At 47.7% G+C, this 19,921-nt stretch overlaps 1 protein-coding gene across 1 annotated transcript in view; it reads right to left on the reverse strand.

The window, feature by feature from the left end:
• The window catches only part of DNAH10 (dynein axonemal heavy chain 10), a 49,714-nt gene extending 30,275 nt beyond the window's left edge, over positions 1–19,439 (reverse strand). Inside the window, exons 1-32 of the mRNA XM_029283669.1 lie at positions 19,220–19,439; positions 17,070–17,156; positions 16,903–16,918; positions 16,653–16,782; positions 16,134–16,242; positions 15,821–15,936; positions 14,950–15,166; positions 14,614–14,771; positions 14,031–14,261; positions 13,406–13,596; positions 12,376–12,574; positions 11,940–12,134; positions 11,566–11,736; positions 11,235–11,411; positions 10,882–11,058; positions 9,973–10,148; positions 9,403–9,554; positions 8,728–8,892; positions 8,326–8,533; positions 8,081–8,237; positions 6,595–7,071; positions 5,978–6,140; positions 5,647–5,759; positions 5,460–5,562; positions 4,780–4,958; positions 4,275–4,486; positions 3,601–3,757; positions 3,275–3,508; positions 3,061–3,183; positions 2,079–2,312; positions 1,749–1,972; positions 772–1,041 (exon numbers count right to left, since the gene is read on the reverse strand). Coding sequence (XP_029139502.1) covers positions 772–1,041; positions 1,749–1,972; positions 2,079–2,312; positions 3,061–3,183; positions 3,275–3,508; positions 3,601–3,757; positions 4,275–4,486; positions 4,780–4,958; positions 5,460–5,562; positions 5,647–5,759; positions 5,978–6,140; positions 6,595–7,071; positions 8,081–8,237; positions 8,326–8,533; positions 8,728–8,892; positions 9,403–9,554; positions 9,973–10,148; positions 10,882–11,058; positions 11,235–11,411; positions 11,566–11,736; positions 11,940–12,134; positions 12,376–12,574; positions 13,406–13,596; positions 14,031–14,261; positions 14,614–14,771; positions 14,950–15,166; positions 15,821–15,936; positions 16,134–16,242; positions 16,653–16,782; positions 16,903–16,918; positions 17,070–17,156; positions 19,220–19,439 — 5,741 coding nt within the window. The remainder of the gene's footprint in view (positions 1–771; positions 1,042–1,748; positions 1,973–2,078; positions 2,313–3,060; positions 3,184–3,274; positions 3,509–3,600; positions 3,758–4,274; positions 4,487–4,779; positions 4,959–5,459; positions 5,563–5,646; positions 5,760–5,977; positions 6,141–6,594; positions 7,072–8,080; positions 8,238–8,325; positions 8,534–8,727; positions 8,893–9,402; positions 9,555–9,972; positions 10,149–10,881; positions 11,059–11,234; positions 11,412–11,565; positions 11,737–11,939; positions 12,135–12,375; positions 12,575–13,405; positions 13,597–14,030; positions 14,262–14,613; positions 14,772–14,949; positions 15,167–15,820; positions 15,937–16,133; positions 16,243–16,652; positions 16,783–16,902; positions 16,919–17,069; positions 17,157–19,219) is intronic.
• Positions 19,440–19,921: the final 482 nt, after the last annotated feature.

Here is a 19,921-nt window from a genome sequence, read left to right on the forward strand (position 1 = left end):
TTTTTATTTTTTTTTTATTTTTTTTATTTATTTATTTTTATTTTTTTTATTTTTTTATTTTTTTATTTTTTTAAATTTTTTTTTATTTTTTTATTATTTTTATTATTATATAACTAAGTAAACCAGTAGAAAGCATCAGGTCCTAATAGGATTTACTTCTGAGTGAACATGCACTGTGCGATGACATTTGCCTTATGTGTGTATGCAACTTTATTTTTATTTTAATTTTTTTATTATTATTTTTTTTTATTGGGGAAGCCAGCAGGAAGACCCAAGCCTCAGGCCCACAGCAAGTGGTTGCTCCTCGGTGGGGGAGGGAGGGAGGAAGGGGGTGCAAAGGGGTGTGTGGGAGGGTCGGGGAAGGGGTGCAGGGGTGGCACAATGCAAGTGCAGAGGGGCTGGGGCAGGCTGCATGGGCGGGTGGAGACTTACCCCAGCGACGTGCAAGCTTTCCTACCGTCTTCCCCACTGACTTTCTGGAGATTGCAAAGGGCAATCACATGATTGCTTGGCCACCAGTGTAAGTGCAAACAGGTTACCAAGTACCCATATCACAACAACGTGGTTACAAAGGTTTTGGGATGGCTGGAAGTCCAAGGGCAGGTGGTAACTATCATTCTCCCAGCACCATGGTAACTTGGAACAGTAACTTGGAACAGTCGCTGACCAAATGGTCGTAAGTCGAGGAATACATATGTGAACATGCCACTCATCCCCACAGACATGTGGCTGATTCTGAACTTCACGGGATTGTTCCAAGGGGCGACTTACCTGTCTCGTACAAAGTTATCAACGATATCCCTCGCGTGGACGTCAATGATGAGAACAGTGTTGTATTTCTTCCTGTCGTTTTTGCTTAGCGGCCTGGTAATCCGTGTCACCAGCGAGTCGATCTGCTGGTGCATTTTCTTGGCATAGATCTTCATGGCTTGTTTATCCCCTTTCTTGACCTTCCGGAAAACATCTTCGACCTCCCAGGTCCACCACACCTGGTTGGCTGCCAGCACCATCATGCCCTGATACATCAGCATCCAATCAACTCTGTGGAAAAGCCAGATTTGCCAGGATGGCAGAGATAAAGATAATAGAAAACGTCCCTGGAGATAGCTGGATCCTGATTATTTCACTTTGTTTGGAGCTGTAAAAATGCAGGCGTTAAGGGGTACCATAAAATAATAGTAAGAGAATAATGTCTCTTCAAGAACTCGATTGCTTCTGGAACAACAGGATTGAGCCAAGTACTCTCTCTTAATTCAGGGGTCTCCACACTTGGCCAACTGAGGAATTCTGGGAATTGAAGTCCACAAGTCTTAAAGTTGCTAAGTTTGGAGACTCCTGATTTAGTTTGATGCTAACCAACTTCTTCTTAGCTGGATGCCTTCTAGATATGCTGGGATGGGATGCTGGGATGACAACCTCCCATGGTTCTCAACTGGTTTGGAGAGATCTGGTTCAAGCCAATCACTCACATCTCAGAGAAAAAGGCGGGACTTAAATCTCACAGATGGCGTCCATGTTCTACCAAAAACGCTGATGAAAGGGCAGCAGAACGGAGGGGAAAAGATGGCCTCAATCTGCCTGTCAGAACAAATGGTCCTCTATTCTCTTTGTTTCCAATTTCAATAATACAGATCTCAATTGAAGTTTAGGGAGCATACCGAAGACCCTCATCTTTGGACTGCCAGAGTCATAAAGTTCTTGGAGGACCAGCAATATTGGTGGCCTTGGAGAAGCATCCTGTCCCTTACCTGCTTCGGTCTTCGCAATACCGAAAGATGGCTTCTTTGGTGACCAGCCTGTTGGTCCTCCGCATTTCGACCAGCACCGCCGTCATCCAGTTTTCAACTCTGCCTTCCGCCGGAATGGCTTTCCGGAACTCCATCACTTCACCTTCTGCGGAAATCATGGCGGTGGCAATCTTCATCCCGCTGTCGTCCTCATGAAACTTCAGGGCGGCTATGTTGTCGTACATCTGGAACAAGGCAGAGGGATCGAACGGATGAATGAAGCTACCGACTGTGGCCGAAAAGGCAGGAGATGAATTTAATTGTTCTGGGGATTTTCCCACCATCCTCTACCTTGATCATGTGCTCTTGAACGCATAAGGGGTCGCTGCTTCCGAGGATGCTGAGCAGCTCATCATCTGAGATGAAGAAGAAACGCGGGAAGGCGTTCCTCTTGGAATCCAGATAATCGTTCAAACTCTTCTGGCACTTTTCCAGTCCGTCGCTTATGTTCTGAAGGTCGCTAAGACGGTTGTGGGCTTCACAGCATCTCTTGATCACTGGATCTTTGACCGTTTCTCCCATGATCTGCAGAGATCAGGAGGAGGCGGAGGAAGAGGCTGAAAACCACCAAGGATGAATCCTGTGAACACTAATAACACACGCCTTTTCCCTTAAAGTTGACCAGAGCAGAACGAAAAAACAAAGTTATGCTATAAAAAAGAAAATCCAAGCATTTAGGATTGTGAAAATTTCCATGAAATACAAGTCAAAAGACCATATTTAAAATCTATAAACAAACCCCCAAATGTAACACCACCACCTCGGAGCCTTAGGATAAGGTATTAAGAACCTAGTTGTAGAGTTTATCTCCACCTTGACTCATAGGCCTAGCGGAACAGCCAGAAGTGTTGGATACAAGATGGGCAGCAAATAAATTTCAGAGGGAGAAAGAGAGAGATCTTCAGTGAAACATATGAAAGGCTCACGTGGTGTTTGGGGCCATTTGAGCTTCAGACATGCATCTGACGATTTCTTTTGGGCTCTGGAGCAATAGCGTGCTAACATATTCTTGGATCTACAAGGTATTTCTTGAGGGCCTTTTTTGGTGACCATCTCAATCTTCTCAGTCTACTCAGAGGGTCCTACCACTTGGGCCTAGAGCCATTTAGATCTTTCTAGACTGCCATCAATATCTTGACTTGAGACCTCTATTACTGAGGAAGCCCGTTCAATGCTTAAATAGTCATCCAGGAAGACTTTCCCATTTCCAGAACCAGCACACATTGTTCCCTCTTACTCAGCATCCCCATCAATACCCAGTTTAGCCACTTGCCCTTTTGAAGATCCTATCTATATTGTCAAACTTTTTGGCTTCCTCGGGCAGCTGGGATCTGATATCTCCGCCGATGAAGATGCTTTCCAGGTACATCCATTTTCGCTGAACAATCATCCAGATCTAGAGAGACGAAACGCCGCGTTCACCAAGAGCAGGGAGGCTAGCAAAATGTAACCTCCAAGAGGGCCACCTGGAGAACCAGCCTCCTTACCTCGATCACTTCGCCAATCAAAGAGAGGGTCTTCTCCCAGTTATGGACAGTTCCCAAAAAAGGTGCTACAAATCTGCTTCCAGAAATACTCTGAAGGTTGACGGCATTATCGTCCAGGATCTGAATGATCTCATCGACGGATCCCAAAATGAATCCCCGCTCCTGAGTCCCTTTGAAGTACCGTTGCACAGTAAATTTCATGTTCTCCCAAGTTTCAATGATTTCCTTCACTCCCTAGGAGAGGAAAAAAGGACCTTCTTAAGACCTTGCTGGTGGCTACTGGAGAGGACCGAAACACACACAGAGGTGGGAGAAGACCATCTTACCTTCTCGATGCTCAGCTCTTTGACGGCAGACCCCACAATCTCGTTGATCACATCGGAATATTTGTGCAGTTCCATGGCAAACATATTCTCCAAGGTGAAGGTTTCGGTGGCCATGTCGAAACTGGTGCCTGTCCTGTTCATGAGCTCCTTCCAGTGTCTGAAAGAAGACGAGAAGTCAACGCAGGTCACGGGTGGATTCAAGTGACCAAGTGATTTGTGTTTTAGGGCATTGGGGGCTAAAACATATGAAGAGCAGTTGCCGGAATTCGGTATCTCTAGTTTAATGAAAAGAAAGACTAGGGGTGACGGGGTAGCTGTCTTCCAATATCTGAGGGGCTGCCAGAAAGAAGAGGGAGTCAACCGATTGCCCAAAGCACCTGAGGGCAGGACAAGAAGTAATGGATGGAAGCTAATCAAGGAGAGAAGCAACCTGGAATTGAGGAGAAATTTCCTGAAAGTAAGAACAATCAACCAGTCAAATGAAGTTCTGGGTGGAGGTTTTAAAGAAAAGCTTGTTAAAGTGTTTGGTTTTTAAGAGAGAAGATGGGAGGAGAAACTCAGTCTGATTGTATATATTTAACCCTGGCCATGCTTCCCAAATTGACTTAAAACGTCCCAAGTTTAATGAAACCTTCGTAGTTATGAACAACCCCGGAGACGAGGAGAAGCCAAACCTTTCTCGCAAAGCTTCATTCTTCAAATCCAGCAGCAGAGGAATGGATTCCTTGAAAGCTTTCATCCTCATTTCCAGGTGATAGGCCACCGGCATGCTACGGACGTGTTTTGGCAACTTGCGAAGGGTTTTGAGATACCCTTCAATTCCTTCCTGTAACACCTGGACGTTAAGATTCACCCAGAGGGTCTGGGACCATTCCTCTTTGGCAGCCTACAACCAGGAAAATTCTTGTTAAGAATATCTTCAAATTCGCAAAGAGATCAGAGAGAAGATTGTCAGATCAAGGACACCAAACCTCCCAAATAAAGATTCTTTGAGGCCATGTGCTAAATAGCTATCTTCTCGTTCATCTGAATAAACAGCGTGAGGCTCGTTCAAAATGGTAGACTAGAATGGTCAGGTGTTGGCAAAGAACACACAAAACTTGAATTCTGGTTGATGACATATAGTCTGGGGTCTGTGACTCTGATCAAGAGTTTGACCAGTTTTCCAAAAGCATCTACCTGCTGCAGTTTATGTATTTCGTAGATCTGTCTGAGGCCTTTCATTTCTTTTTGGATTTTGATCAAGTCAGGATACATTGTGATGGGCAGGTCAAAGAGCTTTTCAGCGTTGGCCAACTCTTGACGATTCCTTTCGTGCTTCTCCAGTTCTTTTTCGAAAACCACCATCAGTTCTAACCCTGCAGGGGATAAAAAAGAAATTCAGAACCGAGTGAAGGATGGGAAATCTCAAAAAGAATTTGAAGGGGCGCAAAAGACCAGAAAATAAAGATAGCCAGTTATAAGTCATTAATATAGAGGATATAAATAGAATTGGAACTGGCAGAAGCTTCTGACCCAGCGAAGCCTCTCTTCAACGTTCTTCGGTTGTTAAAAATGAAGACCTTTTCAAGAAGTAAAAATGACCCTGTTTTTAACAATCGTGGTTCTCCTATCTCCTAAAGCCCATGCCTGCAGCTACCATGCCACCAGGTTCCATAGGACTTGAAGAAAATATGACCAGAATTATGGAACACTGGACAAATGAGACCGGTGATAGGAAGAAGCATCAGGTCAAGGATGTAGGTGGCGGTTGTGTTCTCCCAAATGAGAATCTCAAAATCCAAGACCTTTGATCTAACTTGGTGTTTCTGCCCTGTTTTCCAGCTGTCGGATGTCAGAAGCAGCAGATTCTTCCTTACCTCGATCAAGGTTTTCACCAACAGAACCTGGCCCCTCAGTAACAAACCGTTGGTAGAAGTCATCAATCTCCTTGCTGTAATTTCCAATCTGCTCCCTTGTGATCTAGGAGGCATAATCCCAGTTAGAAGGTCTTTCCAGCTTCTAAACTCTGTTCTCCTTCATCTCAGAATGTGACTACCGCAATACCTCAGTAAAAGTCTTTTTGATGCTGCCCAGGCTGTGATCAACTCCTGCCGCCTCAGTGTATAGAGTTTCCCACATCAGTTTGATCTTATCCACCAGGTTCCGTTCTTCTTCTGCTATCTGGAGAAGAGGAATGAGAAGGTTTCTTTAGAAGACTCTGAGATTTAAGTTCTTTAGGGAAAATGTGTGGATTTTAGGGCTATGGACTCTCTGGAGAGCGACCCTTAAAAGTAGCTAGCCAGGTCCTAAGGCCAACCGACCCCACCAATTTTTCATACACACAGGACCTTACTCTGGTAGGTATCTCAGCACCTTTGGCACCATACAAAGACACTTACAGCAATGTTGTACATGGCCAGGGTACGGTATCTCTCCTGAATGTCCAAATACTTGAGTTCCACTTCCAGAGATATCTGCTTGATCTCAGCTATTGTGCCCAGGACAAATTTGAGATCTTCCAAGGTACTCGGGGTCGTTTTCAGATTGTGCGACAATCTCTGGAAAGCATATTCATTAAACTCATTAGTTCACTCAAGCATTGCAAAGAACTCTTTGGGCTGAAACTACTGTCCAGATTCCATCAGCATGTTTTTAGCTCAGTGATTGTTGGCGAGGAATGAAAGTGTTGGTCTTCAAGATCTTGGAGCGGAAGACATTATTGATAGAATGATGTCTAACGTGCCTTGAAAATCGCTTTGGGCCAGTTGGTGCCAACACTAATTAGCGCCTAGAACAGAGGTGTCCAACCTTGGTAATGTTAAGACTTCTGGACTTCAACTCCCAGAATTCCCCAGCCAGCCCATGCTAGCTGGGGAATTCTGGGAATTGAAGTCCATAGGTCTTAAAGTCACCAAGGATGGACACTTCTTGCCCAGAGCTTGAACTCAAGCTCCTCTGTCCTCTCCAAGTATGGTAGAGCCAAGGGGAGCATCCCCAGCTGGAGAAACCTACCTCAATGTTTTCTTGGAGACTGTACAGCATCTCTTTGGCTGACTCGTTGAGTAGCTTCCCAAGGGAATTGACCCAACCTCTGGCGTTCTCCTGGACAGTGAAGGCCAAGGGGGCCAGCAAGAGGCGGATGCATTGCTCATCTTTGACCATGGGCTGTTGCATGACTTCCTGGGCCACCTTCATGTAGAACTGCAGCTTCTCGTCAAAAACCACGCAGGGCGGCTTCTTGGCCGCAAACTTCTCCATGACGATGGCCTTGTCCAGTTTCCACAGGGGCCGATACCGCTTCCAACGGTTCAGATACTTGGTAAGAAAACCCAGGAGCTTGTGCATGTTTTGCGTGATCAGGATGGCCTGTTCGATGATCGTTGGGTTCTGGGAGATGTCGCTGAAGAAGCTGAAGATGACCGGTTCGTCGTCCCCCGTTTGCTGGGGTGGGCACTCGATGCAAGAGCCGTGCAACCAGCGAACAAAAAGCTGCAAGGGAGACAAAGGAAGATTCTTCAGGCTAAACTCAGCTCAGTTTTGCAGGCGGGGGAGAGGTTGAGTTCTCACGTAACTGAGCGCTGGCAGATCTGCCAGTTTGGAAAAAACAAAACACCAAGGGACAGGTGGAAACTGAGTGTCCAACTGAAAAGAGGAGGGCAGGTCAGTCTTTAAATTGGACCTAGTCTGGAAACACCGCTTCAGGCTTCAGCTGGTAGGCAGAGCTGGAAGCCAACAAGAATGCAAGACCTTTGCATAGCAATTTATTGAAGAAAAGTTAGAAAGCCGTGAGGAAGGAATTCTAGTGACTCTGTTTCAAGGGCACGTCCTGTGGACAGAATCGCTATTTTACTCTCTTTCCCTTCCCAGTCCTGCGGTCAGCCTAACAAGGTGGACCACACTAAGAAAACCATGCCATGTAGGTCAGGACTACTTTTATTGTAACAGCATCTTGCAAGTTGAACGTTAAAGGATCCGTAGTGCTCTCTGAGCTTGGTTGGTTTTTTTGCAGATGTTTTATTACCTAGCTTAGCACTGATGATGTTATCTAGTTAGGTCGGGAGACGTCTGCAAGAAAATCAGAGAGCACCAAGGATCCCTCATTTCAACCCTGAGCTAGGAATCTTGTCCTTTGTAAGTCTGAAGGCACTTCCTCCTCTCCATATCTTTAGCTCCACGAGAACTAGGGAAGGTCTTGTCTGCTTTCTCACGATACTTTCTTGGATGAGGCTCAAACTCCTCTTATCTAACCTTTGCTTGGGTGGCGGGTCTGCCTCCTGTCCTTCAAGGCCATTCCCTGTGCCTACGTAACTACTACGTAACTACTACGTAACTACTACTCAGCTCCTTCTTTTCAGCAGGAGGCCCAGTTTCCATATCCTTCTTGATTTTTGAAACCGTTCAATGTGTATCCTTTGATTCTCCCTAGGTCAGAACCAGCCTCCACAGGGGAGGTGGCTGCATCTGATGAGCCACTCCTGAAGAGAGCAAGGATTCTCACCTTGGTGGTTTCCACACAGTCTCGAATGCAATGGACACTCAACTTCTCAATTTCCCCCATATTTGGCTGGAGGATGATCTCGGGGGCAGACAAAATGGTCTCTGCTTGGAAGAGGGGGGTGCTCCCTATCACGGCGGCGTTGAAGGACTGCAAATTCCTTCAAAAAGAGAGGAAACCAGTCAGCCCTCTGCTCCGGAACAAATGGCTGGAGACTGAAGAGAAAGAAGCCGGATGGGCAGACTTACTTCAGAACCAAGTTGATCAGGCTTTGATAGATTTTTTTTTCCCAGTAGGCGTAATACGGTACGAGCCGCGTGGCTTTCCCCGTGTTGGTGTTCACCACGAGGCCTTCCATTTTGGTTAGCAGGGGCCCCACTGAGGTGTACTTGCGAACCAAGTGCTCCATGTCCCTGGCTCGTTCATGCTTGATAAACTCAAAGTAATCCTTCACACCTGTGCAGGTGAGGAGACCCAATGAAAAGGTGAGGTATTAACGGCTAACGAGGGGGTTAAAAAATAATGTAGGAGAAATGGCTTCATTTGGGGGCAAGTACCTCATCTAAATTCAGAAAGAAGTTTGACCTCCTCGTAAATACGGCTTCATCCGTATGCTCCAAAATGAGCAGAGCAAAGAGCTGGCCACGTACCTGGGAGATGGCCATCCCCTTTTGAAGGAGGGCTTTTGAACAGGTTGGCTGATTCGATTAATAAAAGTTTGTTATTGATGTCTTCGGCATTTTTGTGAATCTGATGGATGAGGGATTCGAACTTCCCAATGGCCTGGGTGCACCGTATAATGTAGTCCCCAATTCCTGGGAAACAAAGTCGTTGGATCAGACTCAACGCCCTACATGGGTGCACCGTGTGTGGTGTACAACTGCCTGAGTGTGATAAGTAGCAGTAACAGTATAAGAGAATCAGAAGGGACTTTGGAGGTCTTCCAGTCCAACCCCTGCTTAAGCAGATTAGTATTTTAGGTTTTAAAGAGAGCTGGCTTCAGTCTTCTAAGAGAGAGAGAAAGGGAAGGAAAGGGAAAGGAAAAACAGTTCAAGATGCTTGGGAAACCTTGAAAAATGAGACGGCGAAGGACCAAGTTAAAAAAACACACGACAGGGAACAAAAAGATACCATAGGATACCGTCATGGTTGAATAAGGAGGAAGAGATTTCACGTGAGTGAAAACACAGACACAAAACTCACAACAGTAACCAAGATAGCCAGCCATTACATTCTACCAAGTTCAAGACCAGAAGGTTAAATTTTGGTATATTTGAACCGGAGACCCTCCCCTTACATGGTGTTTACTAGAGGACAGAGGTTACCTAAAGAGTTCCAGTTGAGTCTTTTGTAACCGGATCGGAAAACCCGCCAAAGGTCCTGGGTGTGTTCTTCCAGAAGCTGGGCCTCAGCCTCATTCAAGGTTCCTACTAATTTGTGGTAGTGATCCAACATCTGCTTGATGCCATCCGTGTATCTGAGAGACCAAAAGAAATGCCAAAGAATTTAGTCTTCCAAATTGGGCGATTCCGGAGATGCTTGATTACATGACTGTGGGGATGTGACTGAGGTCGTGTGAAAAATGGTCCTAAGTATGCCACTGTAACTTTGAATGGTCACTAAACGAACGGGTGTAAGTTGAGGACTATCTGTAGTCCTTTCTGCTGGCCCCCAGAGCTTGTGCTAAGGAACAGGATCGTGATTTTTCCAAATCATTTTCCTAAGCTTAACAGGCCTACTTGAGGCTCTCAGAGAAGGTGAACAAGCCTATTTGTGTTTTTTTGGTATCTGCACCGCTGAAAATGATTTTCAGAGAAGGAAGACCAGACCAGGCCAGTAATGAGGCCGAGTCTCCTCCCACGCTCCCCTCCCCAGCCAGAGCCCTCCATCCTTACCGCAAAAATTTGTCTTCCTGCAAAGCCACATTCCTTGCAATTTCAGGCACGGGGAACCCCAGGTGCTCCATATATTTTGTTTCGTTGATGATCTCCCTTAGCATGGGTGAAAAGTTGACCACAAAGCGTGTTGTCTTCTCACCGGTGGTGGTTTCCCCGTCCTCCGAACGCACACTCTGCGAGGGAGAAGATCGACCATCGCTGGAGTCAAGAGGCTGGGCAGTTGAAATGACGCCCAGGAGAAGCGATGGAAACCCCATGCAAGGAATGGAGGAGAAGCCTCCTTTCAATCCGAATGAGTTGGGAGGGACCTTAGAGGTCTTCTAGTCCAGCCCCCTACTCAAGTAGGAGACCCTACGCCATTTGAGACAAGTGGCTGTCTGGTCTCTTCTTCAAAACCTCTGGTGTTGGAGCACCCAAGATGACTTAAAGTCATCTTTAAGTTTAAAATCCTGTTTAAAATTAAGATGATTCGTGGCGACATCACGGATACCAATCAACAATTAGCAGACAATTTACAGGCAGTCCTTGACTTACAGCTGACCGTTCTAAGTTACAAAGACGCTGAAAAAAAAGGGACTTGTAAAATTGGGTGTCTCTTACTTAACCTGGCTTAGCAACCAAAATTCTGGCCTCGCCTGTGGTCATAAGGTGAGGACTGCCTGTATCAGCCACTTCATCTGGGATGCTCATTCAACCAGGCTGACTTGCCTACAGCCTTAAGAGGTCCTTGGGGTCTCCCATACAAGTCTTCCCCTAGCTGGGCCCTACTTAGCTTTCGTATCTCGGCCCAAGTTGACCAGATCCTGCCGTTCGGCTGGAAATTTGAATTTGAAGAGCAATCCGACCAAGATCTCTGCTTTCCGACGGACACAAAGAGAGTCGATCTCCAGAAAGAATGATACTCACTGGTTCTGGAGCATCTGGGCTGGACTGAATGATCACCCCAGCTGGATGAACTCGGGCAAGGAGTGTTTTTTTCAGCAAGATGGGAAGCCTTTCTTCGGTAGCATTTCTCCACTGGTCGTACTTCACATCTTCGTATTCTTTCATCCTCTTTGCCACTTCGAGGTACTTTTGCTTCACCTGAAACAGACAAGAATAAAGCAGACCGATCTTCCTTAAAAGGGTCTTGCCCTTCCCCACCAGTATCTGGGCATGGGGAAAGGCTGTTCTAAATGGGGATGGAGAGGCTGCAAGTGCCCAGCATCAAAAATCTACAGCCCACTCTTTGATCCCAAAGAAACAGCATTCCGTCTCACCTCCTTTCCGCGGTCACTAGCCAGCAGTTCCACCACTTCCTGGAACCGGATAATGGTGTGCTTGATCCGGTAGAAGAGAGATCGAGCCCAGTAAATGGCGCCGGCCATCGGAGGGTGGTTCTTGCACAAAGGAGGGTTGCTGAGGTTGTTGACAAAAATGCCATTCACAATCTCAAGCTGTGAGTCAAGAGCAAAGGAAAACAGCTAGACCGTCAGCATTTACTCTTGGGAGTCTGACGGCCCCGGGCCAACTCAGCTGCCATGACACTAATTCAGGGAGAAGGTGGACCTGCGGAGTTTGTTCACGTGAGAGAGACCCCCCTGAATTTACCTCCTTGCAATATTGCGCCAGGATATCGTTGAATTTCATCATCATCTGTTTGTTGATGGCTTCCCGGGAACGGATGTGCTTGAAGTTCAAGAGCATGTCGAAGGCCGCTTCTGCGGAGCGAAGGGTCTTGAAGGACTCGTCGATGAAGTTCTTGGCTTCTTTCTCAATGTCCTGAAAGCCAAGAAGGGTGAGTTAAAAGGAACCCAAAAATGAGGGAAATAAAGAGGGAAGAACACGGAGGAGGAGGAGGAGGAGGAGGAGGAGGAGGAGGAGGAAGAAGAAGAAGAAGAAGAAGAAGAAGAAGAAGAAGAAGAAGAAGAAGAAGAAGAAGAAGAAGAAGAAGAAGAAGAAGAAGAAGAAATTCTGCTACGTACCAGAACTTCCAGCTTGAACTCATCCATCACCGCCTTCCACTGGTTTACACTTCTGAGGTTGAACGGGTCAAAGGTCAGAACTTCCATCGGGCTGACCAGGCTATCTACTCGGTACAAGACTTCGTCGATGCGCTTGGGGTCTCCCGTGACAGCTTTCAGTTCAGGCCCAAAGATGTTGTAAAATTCCTCCATGACCTGTTGGGTTATATCAGGGGTGGGGAACCATGGCCCTTTTAGGACTTGTGGAGTTCAATTCCCAGAATTCCTGAGCCAGTTATACTGGCTCTGGAATTCTGGGAGTTGAAGTCCACAAGTCCTAAAAGGGCCCTGGTTCCCTATCCCTGAGTTAGATGGAAGCAGAGGTCATCTTCAGGGGCTCCTTTTGGGAATTTACTTGGCTTATGCAAGTTTTCGACATCTTTGTGCCTGCTGTTACCTGCAACACGTTGTAGAGGTCCTGACAGATGAAAGCCATGTAGTCCGTCTTTTCAAACAGCCGCTTCCGATCAAATTCCCATCGAGCGTCTCTTCCTGACGCTTCAATTTTGGCCCGGATGTCAAAATACGATTCCTTCCAAATTTCAAGAGTTCGCTTAGCTTCTACCATCTTGGTTTTTGCCAGCTGCCTGTCTTCTCTGGAGTCCGTCAAAGAACAAAAGGGGGGGGGGAACATATTTGGTGAAGAAAAGAGAAGATAATCTAATATCCTGGTTGGCTTTAACGTTATGAACCTAAAATGTTTCATCGTAGATTTAAAAAAAACCAACGTCGGGGATAGGAAGGTCTAGTATGGGCAGCTTCAGAGTGGATGTAACCATGGTTAAAACATGATTAAGGCAGAAATGGGTGGGAAGGATTTAAAAAAAGAAGAGACAGTGGATCAAGAGGCAGCAGGCATTTCTGGGGCTGATCTGTAGAATCCCCCAAAACCAGATTTTAAAAAAAAACAACGCTGTACGGCTTTTGAGACCAAGCCCACACTGCAGGACTTATCAAGAGCAAAATGACCTTACAAATGCTTATTGTTGATAAGTGCAGGTCATCCTTGATTTACAACTATTCCTTTAGCAACCGTCTGAAGTTACAACAGCATTGAAAAAAGTGACTATCTTAAAATCCTCATGGTCAGGTGACCCAAATTTGGGCACTCGACAAGTGGCATGGATTCATGATCCTTGCAGCATCCCATGGTCCCCGTTTGTCAGCTTTCCAGACAGTTTCTGACAAAGTCAACGGGAGAAACCAGATTGACTTAATAACCTAGGATTCACTTAGCAACTGCAGTGATTTACTTAACAACCATGGCCATAAAACTGAGGATGAGTCAATGAACAAATGCTTTGCTGAGCAATTCATATTCTGGTCCCGACTGCCAAGGACTGCTTGCATTACATCCACACCAGTACTCTGGGCAATCAGAGTCTGATCCTGGGAACCAAGGATAAGGATAAGGATCTGTCCCCTACTTGAACAAAGTCCGCAGGTCCACGACTTTGCAGACCCTCGCTGAAATCTCCCAGGCGATCCGTTCCATGAGAGGGATCATCCGCTCGTCCTTGTTGTAATGTCGCGAAATGATCCAGACCATCCGCAAAGCGTTCATCAGCGAAGGGATGGTATCCAAGACCACGTTGAACCCAGTGCCGTGGGTTAAATTCTGCCCCAGGGAAAAGCCCGCATTACAAGGCAGCCCAAGGGAGAAAGGAAAAGAAGGCTATGGCTCAGGGGGGTCACCTAGAACCTCCAAACGTTCATGACTTGCCAAACTTTTCAGATAAAACACTCTAGGGAGGTAACCACATGGCATCAAAACAGGATTTTTTTTTTATTTTAACAAACAATCCTCTTGAGATTTGGGTAATCTTCTCGCCAAGGTCTCGTATGAGAATACTGGAAGTTCTGCAGCATATACAGTCACGTGAGATCTAATTTTTAAAAAATATAAGATGAGTAATTTGTAGAAGCCACCTAGATGCTTGCTGGTAGAGAAACCGTGGCTAGTTGGAACCAACCACAGACGATGTTCACTGATGTTCACTTTAGGGAAGAGGCATCCCGCTCATCCAACCCCACCAATTGACCCACACATACCTTCAGATGTCGCTCCAGGGTGGAAAGAAACCTCACATTGTCCACCGCTTCCACGTGATGCTTGGAGAGTTCGTTGATGACCACCTGTAAGTTGTCCACAATTCCTGTGTTGGCAATTTCAAGCACGTGTAGGACCTTCTTGACTATGGGCAGCTTCACCTGCTCCGTCAGGGCACTCAGGGTGGCATTCCTCTCCCGCCAGAGGTCAATCTCCGCCAGCGGGCCATTCCCCTGCAGACGAGAGGGAGGAAGAAAGGAAAGCGGGATGTTCTGAACGAGCGTCTGAACCTTCGTCATTAGAGGAGCTGGGCTGGCTCAGGAATTGAAGTCCACAAGTCGTAAAGGGGCCATCGTAGGGGCCACCCCTACGACAGACATTATCTACCCATTGAAAGAATGGATCAAAAGGATGACCTAGGCATCAAGACAAATTCAGGATTGTCCTAACAGGGACTCCCTTGTCACGTCAAGGACCCGTAAATAAAAGAGATTTGGGACTCGTCAATGAAGAGATGGCTGAAAATTACCAACATTTAGGGGAGATGGGACTGGCAGATTAGGAGGCCATCTTGAACCCAATTACCTGAGGGACCTTTCTCTGGAGCTCTTCGTTTGCAGAAGAGATCAACACGAGCCAACCGTTTGCGAGGCTTTCCAAAGTCTCAACCACTTCCTGGTCACTCGCCAGTTCGCTTGCGTCCCCCTCTATGTTTAACGTCGGCATGTCTAACTTAATTTCCCCTGTGGGGTTAAAGAAAAAAGGGAAAAAAAAGAAGCAGCTGAGCGTCCTGGGAGGTCTCTGGTGCGTAGGGAACACCTCACTCAGGCTGATGTTGTCCAGCTGGGTTGGGCCCACAGCGCCCAGTGAGTTGTAGGGCCGCTTCTCGTTTTGGAGAGGGCAGTTGGAGCCAAAATTCACCTTCAATCTGCTGGATGGTCCTCTGAATGTGGCTCAGGAATTTCTGCATGTTCATCAAGAACTCATTCCTTAGATTCTGGTAACTATCGAACACCAGCGGTTTCTTCGCTGCCTTCTGGGCAAGCTGTGAATCTTCCCCCTCGGCTTTCTCAGATTCTGCATGTGTGCTGATCTCCTCCAGGCCATACTGGTAGTGGGACATGGCGGGCAGATACACCTGCAATAATAGCATTTTTAGGATTTTTCGACTCTTCTCACCTGAGGATGACCAATTCTTCGCCTTTTCCCCTCTCTACATTCAGGTATGGCATCCGCACAATCCTCCAACTGTTGCAAAGTCCAGAAGCAGCGGAACCCAGCAGCAAGGGATGCTGGGAGTCGTAGTCCGGCAACATCTGGAGTTGTTCTTCAGGTCTGCTGTCAGACTTTGCTAGTTGCCAATAAAGGGAAGTATATGAGAATGTTTCTGGATGTTTCTTTATATGAACCTACTAAAGTGACCTCTTTGGAGAAACGTGGTATAAGAGCTGACCAGGCTAAGCCTGAGGGAGGGGGTCAAACGAGACACCAGTCTCAAATCCCTTTGCACCCACAAGAGATCTAAGTCCACCTTGAATCCCTTCTACTCTTATCTACTTCCAATTTGCTTTGACGGTTAGTCGTTCAGATTCTTGTAGACAGCTAAAGCTTGCAATAAATCTTTATACTCGTTTAAACTGCCTGGATTTTCTGGTTTCCCTGGCACGACACTTGGGTAGGAATCCTGAGTTACGGAGACAAGGCTGCCCATATCCTCAATTTCGCTATTGAGACCCCCACGAAGCCACAATGAAGGCCTGAAGACAAAAGCCAACCAACTAAAGCCTCTCACCAGGGCCAAGATCTGTTTGAGCATCACCAGGGTATTGCGGTTCAGGATGCCGTATTCCAAGACTTCGGGCAAGACATCGTTGGCTTCGGCCAAGTCGTTGGGTTCCGACACCGTTTCTGGTGAAAGAGACTTTATTAATAAAGGGACTTTATTAAGAAGCGAAACAGAACTAAGGGACGAATATTTTATTTGTCAAGCAGAGGTCCCGGATAGGCAAATGAAATAAGACTAAACGAAAAACAAAGGGGCTTCTGGAATATGAAATATCCTGACGTTCTGTTTTGCTCCAAGTTTTTTCCCTTTCTTAAAATACCTGCAGTTTCTCTCAGGAAAAAGACCGTGTCACTCTCCACAAAGTCTTCCGGGACATCATTCACTGCCATGTGGTAATAGAGATTATAAACCTCTTGCTTCACAATTTTCTGAAATGGAGAGAGACCAAATGGGTGCTCTTAGAAAGAAAATAAAACACATAGTTGGCCTTCCAAATTTGGATGTGCTCAACTGATGCACAATTCGAAATGCAAGCAACAGTTGTGTGGGGAGCTGAAGGAACTGCTCTCGGCACAAAATTTGTGAACTGCCTTTGCGTCGCTTTTCTCCTGCTTTCTGCCCATCTGCCCATCTTCATTCAGAATTTGGTCTGCAAGAGATCAGACATGGCCAAAAAAAAAAGGCCAGTATTTTGAAAAATAATAATTCTGATTAAAAAGAGAGAAAAGCTGTGGTTTAGGTAGGAAGAAGAGTTCTCGAATCGGTGCTGATCAACTGCAGAGGGAACCCTACAAAGAAACAACGAGGCCGACACCGAAACAGAGCGAAAGCAACTTACTTTGTACGTCTGGGCCTTTCGCTGCGAGATGCCCAGTTCGCGTTCTATTTCCGCCATGCCTGACCTGACCGAGGCTGTGGAGAGGGTCCCGTTCATGGGTTTTTCTCCTGCCTCGTTCAAGCTCCTCCAGCTTTTCTCTAAACAAGAGACACCCAAAAAGAAAGAAATCAACCCCTCTCCCTCTGACCTCAACGTGATCCCTATGTTGCAATGAATTTAGAGGGATCCAAGCAGTCGAAAGGGATCCCACCTGAGGATCTCCCTGCCTGCATTTTGTTTTCATGTTTACAAAGATATTAAATTTTGCATGATAAAATACAAGTGAAAATAAAGATAGTAGGGAAATGGAAAGGGGGGGGGGAGGAAAAGACCCTGATATATTTTTTTTCTTCCCTGTGGCTGGCAGCCATTACTCACTTGCTTCGCCAATGGAGCTGGAGGAAGAGCCCCCTATTCTCTGCGAATTCGTTTCATCCTCATCCGTCCCTTCTTCATACGGCACGTCTGTTTCCAGAAAAAAAAACCAGAACAAAATATGAAGACTTTTCAACCAGAAATAGAACTGAACTGAACTGGGGTGCAGAGGGTGGAGGAAGGAAGGCAGAGTGGCCCTAAGAGAGCATCCAAACCTTATCTGGATTTATTAGACTGGGCCACGTGCAGAATTTTATTTTCAAAGGGAAATAAATTCCAGACAGACTTTTTGATATGGCTCTCCAGACCAAATGGCTAGTCCTCATGTGATCAGCTTTGGTCATAAAAGAAACATGAAGGAAAAAAGGGAAGACTGGGGCTGTGTGTTGGGCAGGGAGATACCATTTTGATGGCCCCAAGTATATTTTATTGTCCCATTCAATAAATTATACTATTATTTATCATCCTCGGTCTCCTACTGGGCACTGTTGAATTTCCTTTTCTAGAATTTACCAAAGAAATTGTGATTTTCCTGGATGAATGGACCAACATCAGCTGGCAATGAGGAAACAATGTTTGGTCCTGAGGGTGACCATAATGGGGAAAAAGAGGAGAAAGCACACCAGCTATAAATAATATATAATTTCTCACAAAATGATAGATAAACAGACATACTACATATTTGGGGGGGGGAGAGAGAGAGATCACTTTTTTTCTAGCCAATGGGAGGTCATCTGAGGAAATGGGGGCCATGTGGGTGGGTGAATAGCCAATGAAACAGCAGAGCCCCAGAGCTGGGCGACCAATCAATTGTTTTGGAGGGAAAAAAACGGCTATAAAAAGGGCAGCACAAGGGAGAGCATCTGTCAGAGAGCTGAAGAGGACAGAAGAGGTGGCAGTGAGGGAGGAAAAGCATCCCCAAGGGGCAAAAGAGCTGGAGCCACTTGTTGCCTCAGACCTGGCTGGAGCCCTGAAGAATCTGGCCTGTCTGGAAGAGGCCAAGGCAGCTGCCCTGAGTGGTGAAGGGAGGTCACTCCCCACTGAGCATCTGGGCCAGCTGAAGCCCCTCCAGGCTGAAGTCCTGAAGAGGCCGGAAGACCCTGAGTGGCCAAAGAGCTGGAGGACCAAAGAGGCCAGAGCAGCAGCCCTGAAGGGGCGGAAGTCACTCCCCACTGAGCTGATTGACAGACTGAAGGACAGGGGGGCTCTGAGTGGCCAAAGAGCTGGAGGCCCATAGAGGCCAGAAGGGCCAAACAAGCAAACCTGAAGGGCTGGAAGAGGCCAGAGCAGCAGCCCAGAGGGTGGGCGAAGGGGCAGAAGTCACTCCCTGCTGAGTCCCTGAGCACCTGGGGCAGCCGAAGTCCCTCCAGGCTGCTCCTAGAGAGGCCAGAAGGTCCCCATAGAGCTGAAGCCCCTCCAGAGGCGTCAGGGCTGGAGGCTGAAGAGGCCAGAGCAGAAGCCTGGACGGGGGAGAGAAGAGGCGCTGGAGGCCCAGAAAGGCCAGACCAGCAGACCAGCGGGGTCAAAAGCTTTATCCTTGCGAACTGCCTGGAGTCACTGACTTGAGCTGGGTGGTCATTTAAATTAAATAAATAAAAACAAGTCACTCTCAAACTGCCCCCTGCAGAGCCAACAGTGTGGCTGAAGAGAATGGGGCAAAGGAGTTGCAGCCCCTCCTGGATAATTTCAGACAAAAGGAGGGGCTGCCCAGTCTTCCTCCTAGGACAGGGGTAGGCAACCTCGGCTCTTTTATGACTCGTGGACTTCAACTCCCAGAATTCCTGAGTCAGCACAGCCGACTCAGGAATTCTGGGAGTTGAAGTCCACGAGTCATAAAAGAGCCGAGGTTGCCTACCCCTGTCCTAGGAGGATGAGGAAGGCCAGCCTGCTTGGCCAAGGAACCTCTGGGGAGGAGGGGGTACTGTGAAGACCCCACCCCCTTGTAAATACTGCTGCCTTCCAGCTCCAGCAAACAGCAGGTCGTGTGAATCCTCTCGACTTGGGGCTGAGTAGGAATGGGGAGTGGTTTTTTTTGGGGGGGGGGGAAGGGGAGCGCCTTTCCCCTGCAATACGGCTACTGCAGCAGCGTAGAGGGAGCGAGGGCGGGGAGGCGCTCTGCACGTGCTCAGGAGCCCGTCGCATGCGGGGCGCACCGATCTCGACGTCGATCTCGTCCAGGCGCAACTCCTGGCGGAAGAAGAGGCCGGCGGGCTGGCTGTCCTCGGCGCTGGCGCTCATGTTGAGGAAGTGCAGCAGCCGCTCCGTCTCCTCGCCGTCGTTGCGGTTCAGCAGCTCCTCGAAGGCGGCCGGGTTGGCTTGGCCCAGCCCGCGCTGCAGCCGCTCGCCCAGCCATTGCACCCGCACGTCGTCCATCGCCGCCGGCAGCCCCGCTCGCCTGCCTGCCTGCCTGCCCGCCCAACCGACGCCGCCCGGTCGCCGGGGCAACGGCGCGCGCGGCCACGCCCCCTCTCCCGCGCAGGCTCCGCCCGCTCCCTCACGAGCGCGAACTACAGTTCCCGTCGTGCATCGCTTCTCGGACCTCTTTTTCTCCCCCCCCCCAAAAGCCGCTGAAAAAACCGAAATTCAGGCCCTGGGGGCGCTGTGTGAAAACTCCTGTGGAGCCAAACAAAAGGCACTCTGCACATGCCCGAGGCAGGCGCAGGTCTCATCCTGAAATCACTGTCAATCCCAGTAGTTTACCCCAAACTCCAATACCCATCATCCCCTGGATGCACAGCATCAGGGCTCCCCTCTGCAAAGGTAGATCTGGCTCCCCTAAGCAAACGCCCCCCCCCCGCCTTGCAAACCCCAATTCAACCGGAAAAACGCCTTCTCCAAATGCGCCAAACAGCTTT

The sequence above is a fragment of the Protobothrops mucrosquamatus genome, unplaced genomic scaffold (genome assembly GCF_001527695.2).
Source record: "Protobothrops mucrosquamatus isolate PMUCROS unplaced genomic scaffold, P.Mucros_1.0 scaffold180, whole genome shotgun sequence".
Lineage (NCBI taxonomy): Eukaryota > Metazoa > Chordata > Lepidosauria > Squamata > Viperidae > Protobothrops > Protobothrops mucrosquamatus.